The sequence below is a fragment of the Rhinoraja longicauda genome, chromosome 23, assembly GCF_053455715.1.
Source record: "Rhinoraja longicauda isolate Sanriku21f chromosome 23, sRhiLon1.1, whole genome shotgun sequence".
NCBI classification, from domain to species: Eukaryota; Metazoa; Chordata; class Chondrichthyes; order Rajiformes; family Arhynchobatidae; genus Rhinoraja; species Rhinoraja longicauda.
Genome location: NC_135975.1, coordinates 5,604,901 through 5,617,520, shown reverse-complemented (window position 1 = coordinate 5,617,520; position 12,620 = coordinate 5,604,901). Strand labels below are relative to the sequence as shown.

General features: G+C 46.4%; 1 protein-coding gene across 1 annotated transcript in view; it reads left to right on the top strand.

The window, feature by feature from the left end:
- Window positions 1-12,620, top strand: part of LOC144604753 (uncharacterized) — a 45,650-nt gene that overhangs the window by 20,428 nt on the left and 12,602 nt on the right. Inside the window, exons 3-6 of the mRNA XM_078419383.1 lie at window positions 1,992-2,086; window positions 7,348-7,428; window positions 9,409-9,612; window positions 12,268-12,374. Of these exons, the coding sequence (XP_078275509.1) occupies window positions 1,992-2,086; window positions 7,348-7,428; window positions 9,409-9,612; window positions 12,268-12,374 (487 nt within the window). The remainder of the gene's footprint in view (window positions 1-1,991; window positions 2,087-7,347; window positions 7,429-9,408; window positions 9,613-12,267; window positions 12,375-12,620) is intronic.

Genomic DNA, 12,620 nt, shown 5'->3' with positions numbered 1-12,620 from the left:
AGTCAGGGGAAAAGGGAAAAGTTCCTCTGTGAGCCAATGTCAACTTAATAAGTTGAAAGCTTGTATGGAAATATAAAAAATAATATATTTGATATGCATTTGCTGATATGAGTTCAAATCTCCAGGCTAGCAGGCGACGAGTTTAAATTTGGTTATTTCATGAATCTGCAATGGTTACTATGAAACTTTGGAGCGTTTTCAAAGCCCCTCTAGTCTGTGTTTATCCTCTTGGGAAACCCACTAGTGGAGTGGCACGGTGGCGCAGCGGTAGAGTTGCTACCTCACAGCGCCAGAGACCCGGGTTTGATCCTGACAGCGGGCGCTGCCTGTACGGAGTTTGCACGTTCTCCCCGTGACCTCCGTGAGTTTTCTCCGGATGCTCCGGTTTCCTCCCACACTCCAAAGATGTGTTGGTATGTAGGTTCACCTAGGGGATCATATCGAAACATATAAGATTATTAAGGGGTTGGACACGTTAGAGGCAGGAAACATGTTCCCAATGTTGGGGGAGTCCAGAACAAGGGGCCACAGTTTAAGAATAAGGGGTAGGCCATTTAGAACTGAGACGAGGAAAAACTTTGTCAGTCAGAGAGTTGTGAATCTGTGGAATTCTCTGCCTCAGAAGGCAGTGGAGGCCAATTCTCCAAAGACGTACAGGTATGTAGGTTAATTGGCTGGGTAAATGTAAAAATTGTCCCTAGTGGGTGTAGGATAGTGTTAATGTACGGGGATCGCTGGGCGGCGCGGACTTGGAGGGCCGAAAGGCCTGTTTCCGGCTGTATATATATGATATGATATGATATGATAATTCTCTGAATGCATTCAAGAGAGAGCTAGATAGAGCTCTTAATGATAGCGGAGTCAGGGGGTATGGGGAGAAGGCAGGAACGGGGTACTGATTGAGAATGATCAGCCATGATCACATTGAATGGCGATGCTGGCTCGAAGGGCCGAATGGCCTATTCCTGCACCTATTGTCTATTGTCTATTGTCTATTGTCTATTAATTGGCTTCTGTTAATTGTCTCTGGTGGAGCTAGTGTACAGGGTGATCGCTGGTCGGTGCGGACCCAGTGGGCTGCAGGGCCTGTTTCCACGCTGTATCTCTAAACTAAACTAAACTAAACTAAACTAAACTAGCATTGTGATTCCATAATGGAAGTTGCACTGCAGGATGGGTGAGTTAACCACTCCATTCCCAGGTACTCGACAGTGCACTACGTTGATGTATTTGTTCAAAATGAGATAAAGACAGAAGCTTGATCCAATTAAGATAGCAGAGTTATATTTCGACTGCAATTAGGACATTGGAATTGATAGAAAATCATGTTTTAACGGAATACATGTCCCATCCTATTAAAGAAGTCAGACCCTGTTTCTGTGGTTGAGTTGGCAAACTTGGGAAACCCCCTTGCAAAGTTCCCTTCAAGGTAATAAATAACTGATGAAGGAAGTAATACAAATGAGTGTTGAGTGGTTAGAATGGACTCTGTGGGCTGAAGGGCCTGCTTGCATACTGTATAACACAAAGACTCTATGAGACAGAGACGAACAAGAAATGCAGCACCAGAGACCCGTGTTCGATCCTGACTGCGGGTGCTGTCTGTACGGAGTTTGTACGTTCTCCCCCTTACCGCGTGGGTTTTCGCTGGGCGTCCGGTTGCCAAAGACGTGCAGGTTTGTCGGTTAATTGGCTAAGGTAGAGATTGTAAATTGTCCCCGGTGTGCAGGGTTGTGTGGTGAACGGGGATCGCTGGTGTAAAGGGATCGATGTGCCCCGCACTTCTCCTTTAAATCTTTCTCCCTCTGGCCTTAAAGCTATGCCCTCTGCTCATTTCCACCCTTGCGGAAAAGATTCTGATTGTCCAACCTGTCTCAGCCTGCAGTCATTTTCTAAACACCGATCAGATCTCTTCCTCAGTCTCCTGTTGATTTGCTGCGATAACAATCTCTGAAATCCCCCTCTTAACGCGTTAGGTTTTGTTCTCACAGGTCACCCTGGGTCAGCAGAGTTGTGGAGCCTTCTCCGAGAAAATTCTGAAGCCAAGCTGGTACTCATGGATGCACAGATATCCAACGTAATCAAGGTCTGTATGCTCAACACAACCACAGAACATCGAGAATAACCCCAGGAATAAATAGGTTAACATGTGATGAGCCATCAGTCTGAAGCAGTCTGAAGCACCCAAAAAAAACGTCGCCCGTTCCTTCTCTCCAGAGATGCTGCCTGTCAATAGACAATAGACAATAGGTGCAGGAGTAGGCCATTCAGCCCTTCGAGCCAGCACCGCCATTCAATGCGATCATGGCTGATCACTCTCAATCAGTACCCCGTTCCTGCCTTCTCCCCATACCCCCTCACTCCGCTTTCCTTAAGAGCTCTATCCAGCTCTCTCTTGCAAGCATCCAACGAACTGGCCTCCACTGCCTTCTGAGGCAGAGAATTCCACACCTTCACCACTCTCTGACTGAAAAAGTTCTTCCTCATATCCGTTCTAAATGGCCTACCCCTTATTCTTAAACTGTGGCCCCTTGTTCTGGACTCCCCCAACATTGGGAACATGTTTCCTGCCTCTAATGTGTCCAATCCCCTAATTATCTTATATGTTTCAATAAGATCCCCCCTCATCCTTCTAAATTCCAGTGTATACAAGCCTAATTGCTCCAGCCTTTCAATATACGACTGTCCCGCTGAGTTACTCCAGCTTTTTATGTCTATCTTCAACATATGATGAGCATTTGACGGCACTGGGCCTGTACTCGCTGGAGTTTAGAAGGATGATGGGGGACCTCATTGAAACATACAGAATAGTGAGAGGCCTGGACAGAGTGCATGTTCAGAGGATGTTTCCACTAGTGGAAGAGTCTAGGACCAGAGGCCACAGCCTCAGAATAAAACGATGTACCTTTGGAAAGGAGAAGAGGAGGAATTTATTTCCTTGGAGAATGGGAAATCTGTGGAGTTCATTGCCACAGACGGCTGTGGAGGCCAAGTCAATGGGTATGTTTAAGGCGGAGATTGGCAGATTCTTGATTAGTACGGGTGTCAGGGGTTATGAGGAGAAGGCAGGAGAATGGGGTTGAGAGGGAAAGATAGATCAGCCATGATTAAACGGCGGATTAGACTTGATGGGCCGAACGGCCTAATTCTGCTCCTAGAACTTATGAACTTATGGACATAGAGAACAGAACAGCACAGGAACAGGCCCTTTGCCCCACAATGTTTATGCTGAATACTATGCCAAGTTAGAAAGATCTGATCTGCCTGCAGAGGATCCAGATCCCTCCGTTCCCCGAACTTCCAAGTGTCTATCCAATAGCCTCTAAAATGCCAGATCATTTCTGCTCCACCATCACCCCAGGCAATGTGTTCTAGGCCCCCACCACCCTCTGTGTAAAGAGACTTGCCCTGCGCATCTCCATAAACTTTCCCCCTCTCATCTCACAGTGTTGGACATCTCCACCCTTGCCTAGAAAGTGCTGCCAGGGGTGGTAGTGGAGGCAGGTAGGAAAATGGTGTTTAATTGTCTTTTAGATGGACACATGGATATTCAGAGAATGGACGGATGGGCAGGCACATAAGAATAGTTTATCTCGCCGTTATTTTTTACACAGACATTATGTGCCAAAGAGCCTGCCCCTGTGTTGTACCCTTCTATGTTCTCCATTAATTCAGTTCAGATCAGTTTAGTTTACTGAGGTAACGGCGAAAAGCTTTTTGTTGCGTGCGAACCAGTCAGCAGAAAGACGATACATGGTTACAATTGATCCATTTACAGTGTGTAGATACATGATAAGGGAATAACGTTTAGTGCAAGATAAAGCCGGCAAAGTCCGATCAAGGATAGTCCGAGGGTCATCCATTTATCACCACGTCACAGTAATAAATGAAAAGAAACACACTTGCCAAATTAAGTTCCGGCGACTTTAATGGATCTGACTTCAAAATCAGTACTGCATTCATACATTAATCTCACTCCTTTCCTGGCCAATTTTATCTCCAACTCTTCTATATTATTGGAGCACAGAGAAATATCGCATCTCAAGAGGCTATTTGGGTCAACGTGTATTTACTAGCTGTTTGAAAGAGGTGTTTCAATGAGTCACGCTCCCAATTACTCAGCATATTTTTGCTCTTCAAAAGTCTTTTGCTTCATGTAGAGTATTTATTAAATCTCCTTCCAGCATTAGACTTTGGATCCATCTCGTCCTCTTTATTTTACGTAGCATATTTATTGTATTGAGATTTTTGTTTTAAAGCAATTTATTTTAAAGAAGAAACGCGATTTTCCCAAGTCACAATGGAAACCCTACAAGGAATGTGCCCAACAGGTCCACTTGGTCTGGTACACCATTAAATCTGTCTCTATCGTAATCGTTGCCAGGACCAGAGGGTCTGAGTGAGTGAGGTTCAGCGAGGGGTTGAGTTGGCTGGAGCGTGGAAGGATGAGGGGTGACCTTATGGAGGTGTATAAAAGCATGAGAGGAATAGATCAGGTAGATGCACAGAGTCTCTTGCCCAGAGTAGGTGAATCGAGGAGCAGAGGACGTAGGATAAAGGTGAGGGGGAAAAGATTTAATAGGAATCTGAGGGGTAACTTTTTCACACAAAGGGTGGTAGGTGTATGGAACAAGCTGCCAGAGGAGGTAGTTAAGCCAGGGACTAAGGCAACATTTATGAAACACTAGACCAAGTGGACCCGTTGGGCCCAAATCTCTCCTGCATTGGTGTAGCACCCTCTCCTTCCCCACTCCCCTCTCCCCCTTTCCCCCCTCCCCCTCCGCCTCCCTCCCCCTCCCTCCCCCTCCCCTCCCCCCTCCCCTCCCCCTCCTCACTTCCGCTCCCCCCTTCCTCCCCCCCACTCTATCCCCCTCAACCCCTCCTATCCTCCCTCCTCCCCCGTCCCTCCCTCCCCCCTCCCTCCACCCCCTCCCTCCCTCTCCCTCCCTCCCGAGGAAATAGATTTAAACTTTAAAATGTGAATAACTTTAAAAATATAACACCGATTTCAATGAAACATCTTCCATTAGCACCAAAGGGACGACGGTGAGTAAGGTGGGCCTAAAATTGTCGCGCTATCATGTACTGCTTTGGCTGTAGTTCAGGAACAAACAAACAAACAAACAAACGAGAGTTTTAGAATACAGATTTATACAGGTATATGGATAGGAGAGGTTGAGAGAGATATGGGCCAAATGCAGGTAGGTGGGACTAGTGCAGATGAGACATGTTGGCCAGTGTGGGCAAGTTGGACTGTTTCCATGCTCTATGACTAAACTATTTCCATCAGTAATTGGCAATTGGAAGACTGGTATTATTCAAACTGTTTATGTGAAAAGAAAAAGCTTCATCGAGTGTTGCCCAACATCGGAATAAATAATACTGCCTTTGGCAAAACACTTCACAGGATGTTAATAATATGTTTTACAGTGAAATAATTCATGGTACCATCATCATATTTCAACAAATCAAGTTCAAATGCTAAATTAATGACTACTTTCAGCTGTTCTTGAATGAACTGATTTTGTTCCAAGAATTCTTGTTATTGCTTCTGTGATAACATTAAAGCGCCTTCCAAGTTATTGCAAAATGGGTTGGAGTTTCAAACAATGTGCAGGAGTTCACCACAGTTTAAATGCAGCAGCCTGTGTAAGTACAGGCACTGATATATCACCAGCTTGAACTGGCTTATTAGATACGTCGACAAAAGAAAAATTGGACAATTTTATAAATGTCCTCAATTTAACTTTAAATAATGACATTCCCCTCTTTCTCTCTACAATGTTCATTCAATAGAATAGAATAGAATAACCTTTCTTGTAATCCAAAAACATGGTTACCCACAGTCCAACAGCGGCAATAAAAAAGAAAGCAATAAAACCCACAATCACAAAAACCAACATAAAACAAAAAGCATCCATCACAGTGAGTCTCCTCCAGTCACCTCCTCACTGTGATGGAAGGCCAGAATGTCTTCTCTCTTCCCTTCCGTCTTCTCCCGCGGTCAGGCAGTTGAAATTGCCACGTCGGGGACGGTCCCGGGTCTCCCGACATTGAAGTCCCCGCCAGGCGGTGGAAAATCACGCGGCCTATTGCAGGCCCCGCCGGACGGTGCTTTGTATGTGGCTTTGTATAGCTGGGCAGGTAGAATTATTACCCACCCTTTATTTCCTTGCGGCCAAAGCTACAGTCCTGGTGATTACTTAGAGTTGAGATGACCGGACCGGCACGGTGGCGCATCAATAGAGTTGCTGCCTTGCCAGCGCTAGAGACCCAGGTTCGATCCCGACTACAGGTGCTGCCTGTACGGAGTTTGTACGTTCTCCCCGTGACCGCGTGGGTTTTTCCCGGGTGCTCCGGTTTCTACCCATACTCCAAAGACGTGCAGGTTTGCAGGTTAATTGGCTTCAGTTACGATTGTAAGCTGTCCCTTGTGTGTAGGACAGTGTTAGTGTGCGGGGTGATGGCTGGTCAGCGTGGACTCGGTGGGCCGATGGGCCCGGTTCCGCACTGTATTTCTAAACTAAACTAAACTAAACTATATTCATTTTTTAGTTTAGTTAGGTTTACTGCAAGGAAACAGGTCTTTCGGCCCATCGAGTGCACCCTGACCATCAAACATCCATTCCCATGTCATCCCATTTTCTCATCCTCTCCCTCCACACTTGCAGAGGGTCAATTGAACTCCAAACCCACATGTCTTTGGGATGTGGGAAGAAGCGGGAGCACCCAGAGGAAACCCACGTGGTCACAGGGAGAAGATGCAAACTCCACACAAATAGCACCCGAGGTTAGGATCGAACCTGGGTCTCCTGTGCTGTGAGGTAGCAGTTCCACCAGCTGCGTCACTGTGCCGCCGATTTTAATGGTTCAAAATCAAACTTTTCAAGCACGATCCATACATAAATCAACACAGGGTTTGTAAAATTATCAACGTCCAACTTGCACACATCGGCCAACATGTCCCAGCTACACTAGTCCCACCTGCCTGCGTTTGGTCCATATCCCCTAAACCTGTCCTATCCATGTACCTGTCTAAATCTTTCTTAAACATTGCCATAGTACCTGCCTCAACTACCTCCTCTGGCAGCTCGTTCCATACACCTACCACCCTTTGCGTGAAAAAGTTCCCCTCAGATCCCTATTAAATCTTTTCCCCCTTCCCTTAAACCCATGTCCTCTGGACCTCGATTCCCCTACTCTGGGCAAGAGACTCTGTGCGTCTACGCGGTCTATTCCTCTCGTGATTTTGTACACCTCGATACGATCTGTGTAATAATGTAATCTATTAAACAGTAATTTGCAGAAGATCCTCACTAATGTTTACACATTTATTGTATTTACTAGTCTGTTTTCAGTATCTACGCCAGAAACATTCGGATGAAGCAAGACTCACATCTCCATCACAATTGCTTAAGTGATGATTGGGTTAGTAAGTAAAATCTTTTGCATGGACTGTTTCCCTCTTGAGTTATATCTTTCGGGCGGAGGTAGAAAGATTCTCGATTAGCACGGGTGTCAGGGGTTATGGGGAGAAGCCAGGAGAATGGGGTTATGTGGGAAAGATGGACCAGCCATGATTGAATGGCGCAGTAGACTTGATGGGCTGAATGGCCTCATTCTGCTTCCCATCATTTATGAACTTATTATTACTGCTGGCAGGTGGTTGGGTTGGTAGGAGGAGGCTTTAGGAATCTCCTTAATGCCGAGCTAATGGAGGCAGATACTTCCACAATAGTTGAACATCTGGACGAATCCTTGAATTGCTTAGACACAGAAAGGTATCATGAGGTCATAAGGTCATAAGCGATAGGAGTAGAATGAGGCCATTCGGCCCATCAAGTCTACTCTGCCATTCAATCGTGGCTGATCTATCTCTCCCTCCTAACCCCATTCTCCTGCCTTAGACAATAGGCAATAGACAATCGGTGCAGGAATAGGCCATTCGGCCCTTCGAGCCAGCACCGCCATTCAATGCGATCATGGCTGATCATTCTCAATCAGTACCCCGTTCCTGCCTTCTCCCCATACCCCCTGACTCCGCTATCCTTAAGAGCTCTGTCTAGCTCTCTCTTGAATGCATTCAGAAAATTGGCCTCCACTGCTTTCTGAGGCAGAGAATTCCACAGATTCACAACTCTCTGACTGAAAAAGTTTTTCCTCATCTCCGTTCTAAATGGCCTACCCCTTATTCTTAAACTGTGGCCCCTGGTTCTGGACTCCCCCAACATTGGGAACATGTTTCCTGCCTCTAACGTGTCCAACCCCTTAATAATCATACGTTTCGATAAGATCCCCTCTCATCCTTCTAAATTCCAGTGTATACAAGCCTAGTCGCTCCAGTCTTTCAACATACGACAGTCCCGCCATTCCGGGAATTAACCTAGTAAACCTACGCTGCACGCCCTCAACAGCAAGAATATCCTTCCTCAAATTTGGAGACCAAAACTGCACACAGTACTCCAGATGCGGTCTCACTAGGGCCCTGTACAACTGCAGAAGGACCTCTTTGCTCCTATACTCAACTCCTCTTGTTATGAAGGCCAACATTCCATTGGCTTTCTTCACTGCCTGCTGTACCTGCATGCTTCCTTTCAGTGACTGATGCACTAGGACACCCAGAACTTGTTGTATATCCCTTCTCCCCATAACCTCTGACACCCGTACTGATCAAGAATCTATCCATCTTATCTATTGAAGGGTAGATGGGATGGAAGCCAAAATCTACAAAGGGTGGCACTAGGCCTATTTTTGTGCTGTTGTACTCCTTGATTAAATGCAAACGCATTTGCTAATGATTCTAATCGAATTGTGTTGACACGCAACAAGCTTTTTCTTTATCGATCACATTAAAAATGTTTCAACATGGTTCCATTAGACCAAAATATTTGGACCATTGACAATCTTTTTCAATAGAACAAGTACAGCAGCACAAAACCTGTCACGAGTCCAACAATTACTTTAGTTTAGTTTAGATTAAAGATACAGTGCGGAAACAGGTGCTTCCAGTTTGTAGGATAGTGCTGTGCAGGAATAAACTGCAGATGCTGATTAAAACCGAAGATAGACACAAACGACTGGAGTCACAGCAGGACAGGCAGCATCTCTGGAGAGAAGGAATGGGTGATACGTTTTTGGTCAAGACCCTTCTTCAGACTAGATAGTACTAGCGTAGGGGTCATCGCTGGCCGTTGCGGTCCCAATGGGCTGAAAGGCCTGTTTCCACGCTGTATCTCTAAAGCCTGTAAAGTCTAAAGCAACAAACCAAGAGAATGATAGAACATGCTGGAGGGGTTGGAAGGGCCTACTGTGTTCCTGCTTTCCGAATGGGTTACGGGCAGCTTATGGGTTTATTAGTCCAGCAAATCCCTATGAATACATGACGCCTTCCCTTCCTTGACACGGCAGGAACAAGATTTTCAGAAGCTCCACCACGCCCGCTTTCAGAAATGTGCCAATCATGCGCGTAACAGCTTGGGCCTCATGAACAGGGCTTCCACAATCAACAAGAGCAGAGCCTCTGTCATTATTGCCAAAAACCCTTTGCCGGACCTCAATGACATGAGTGGCAAGGACAGTCCAATGCGCTTCCTGGCCAAGAATCCATCGAAGGTAAATACGGACAAGCTTAAAAATTCATTTTGTTTCGTTTGGAGATGCAGGAAAGAGAAATGTTTATATTAATTTGCCCGCACCACTGTCAGGTACAGTGGAGCAGCTTAACACACCCCAAACTTTGCTCCAATTAATTTATTTTGAATGGAAACTTCTTCTGACATAGCTTGAGAAGTAGATGCATGTATGTTGTTTCCTCTGACCAGGGTGTCTTGAGCTGGTGATGATTCGTTTTAGTTTAGTTTAGAGATACAGTGAGGAAACAGGTCCTTCGGCCCACCGGCCGGCGATCACCCCATACATTAGTTCCGTCCTACACCATTTACACAAGCCAATTAACCTACAAAGCTGAACGTCCTTGGAGTGCGGGAGGAATCCGGAGCACCCGGAGAAAACCCACGCGGTCACAGGGAGAACGTACAAACTACGTCCAAACAGCACCCGTGGTCAGGATGGAACCTGGGTCTCTGGCACTGTAAGGCAGCAACTCTACCACTGCGCCTCTGAGCTGCCCCATCTATATACTAAAACTCTCGTTTGTTTGTTTGTTTGTTCCTGAACTACAGCCAAAACGGTACACGATAGTGCAACAATTTTAGGCCCACCTTACTCACCGGCGTCCCTTTGGTGCGAATGGAAGACATTTCATTGAAATCGGTTATGTTTTTAAAGTTATTCACATTTTAAAGTTTAAATCTATCTCCTAGGGAGGGGAGAGGGAGGGAGGGGGGGAGGGGGGAGAGGGAGGGAGGGGGAGGAGGGAGGATAAAGGGGGGTTGAGGGGATGGAGTGGGGGGGGAGGGGAAGGGTGGGAGGGGAGGGGGAGGAGAGGTGGAGAAGGGGTGGAGGGAGGAGGAGGAGGCTTGGGAGGGAGTGGGGGAGGGGGCAGAGAGAGGGGGAGGATAAGGTGGGGTTGAGGGGATGGAGTGGGGGGGAGGGGGAGGGGAAGGGGTAGGGGAGGGGGAGGGGAGGAAGGGGGAGGGGTGGAGGGAGGGGGAGGAGGGGAGGGGGCTTGGGAGGGAAGGGGGGGAGGAGGGGAGGGGGGGGGGGTGGCGGAGGGGGGAGGAGAGGGTGCTGCACCAATGCAGGAGAGGTTTGGGCCCAACGGGTCCACTTGGTCTAGTTAGTTATAATATTACGTGCAGTTCCAGTCACTCCATTACAGGAAGGATGTGGCGGATTTGGAATGTGAACATGGGATATTTTCCAGAATGCTGCCTAGATTAGGGGGTGTTAAGTTGGACTGACGTGGATTGTGTTCTCTGGAATGCCGGAGATTGGGGGGAGACCTGGCAGAAATATATCAAATGAATGGAGGCATAGACAGGTGTAGATAGTCAGAACCTTTTTTACGGGCTGGAAATTCCCATAAAGTGGAGCTTTAAGGTGAGGTGGGGGTGGGGTGGGGTGGGGTGGGAGCTGCCCTACGTCTTCATCGTCCACCCTGGGTAGTTCTACAGAACTGGCAACATTTGCAGCAAAGCGTCAACTACGGCACTCTGAAGCGCCAATTGCCACTTTTGACTGTTGTAGTTGACGTACGAAAGAAAGACAGAGAAGGTGAGGCACACATAGATATGCAGGGAGTTGAAGGATGTGAATTATGTGCAGGTAGAGAAGATTGTCACCCTAAATCACCACTGGCTTGATCCCTGATACGTATTCAATTATACATGCCACTGCGATCAAATAAGTACATAATGATAATAATAATAATGATAATAATAATAATAAGTACTTTATTCCTCCCACAACGGGGAAAGTTGCAGGGTTACAGCAGCAAAGTGGACAGCAAAAATAAATAAGCATTCATTAAAAAAAATTTAAAGCGTTAATTCTCTTTATTTACTGGCCTGCTTGGAGCAGTGCTGATTGTACAGTCTGACGGCAGCAGGAAGGAAGGGCCTTCGATATCTCTTGTTCACACACTTGGCATCTAATTGTGTCTAGTGTTTTTTCCCTTTTTTATGACCCTGCTAACGATTTAATAATATTGTCTTTTAGTTGTAGAAATCCTCTTAATCCCCTTTTTCTCACTTAAATGCGTATCGTCCCACAATTAGGGTTTATTTTCAATCCTTTGCTAATTTTATTACAGTGCTGATTTCCTCATAGTCATAGAACCATACAGTGTGGAAACAGGCCCTTCGGGCTCACCTTGCCCACGCCGAACAACATGCCCCATCTACACTAGTCCCACCTGCCTGTGTTTGGCCCATGTTCCTCTAAACATATCCTATCCTTGTAGCTGTATGTCTGTTTCTTAAGTGTTGCGATAGTCCCTGCCTCAACTACCTCCTCTGGCAGCTCGTTCCATACACCCACCACCCTTGTGTAAAAGAAAGTTGCCCCTCAGATTCCCACTAAACCTTTCCCCCTTCATCTTAAACCTATGTCCTCTGGTTCTCGATTCCCCAACTCTGGGCAAAAGACCTCGTGCGTCTGTCTACCTGATCTATTCCGCTCGTGATTTTCTCATTTTAAATTTCACGGTAAACCCTTCACGGCAATTGAACGGGTGAAAATACACACCGTGTCTACTTTGGTTTTCGGTTAAGTGCTCATGCAGTTCCGGGTGAGATTGCAAACTATTTAACAAAACGCCTGAGCAGCTCTCTAAAGACCGAAGTGAAACTACCTTGATCTCCACAGCTAAAATATCCTCTGAGGAAGCATCTCGTCTTACCTCCACTCAAAGAGGCCAAACAGCAATCTTCAACGATCACAAAGCAAGAAGAGTATGCAACTTCTCAGGAAAGGTTAGTGCACCAATCCTCGGTTTTATTTAACAGGAGCTTGTTTACACAATGATTTTACTTTAGTTTATCATTGTCATGTGCACTGAGGTACAGTGTTTAGGAAAATAACTGCAGATGCTGGTACAAATCGAAGGTATCACAATAAGCTGGAGTAACTCAGCGGGTCAGGCAGCATCTCATGAGAGAAGGAATGGGTGACGTTTCGGGTCGAGACCCTTCTTCAGATTGTCACCCTAAATCACCTCT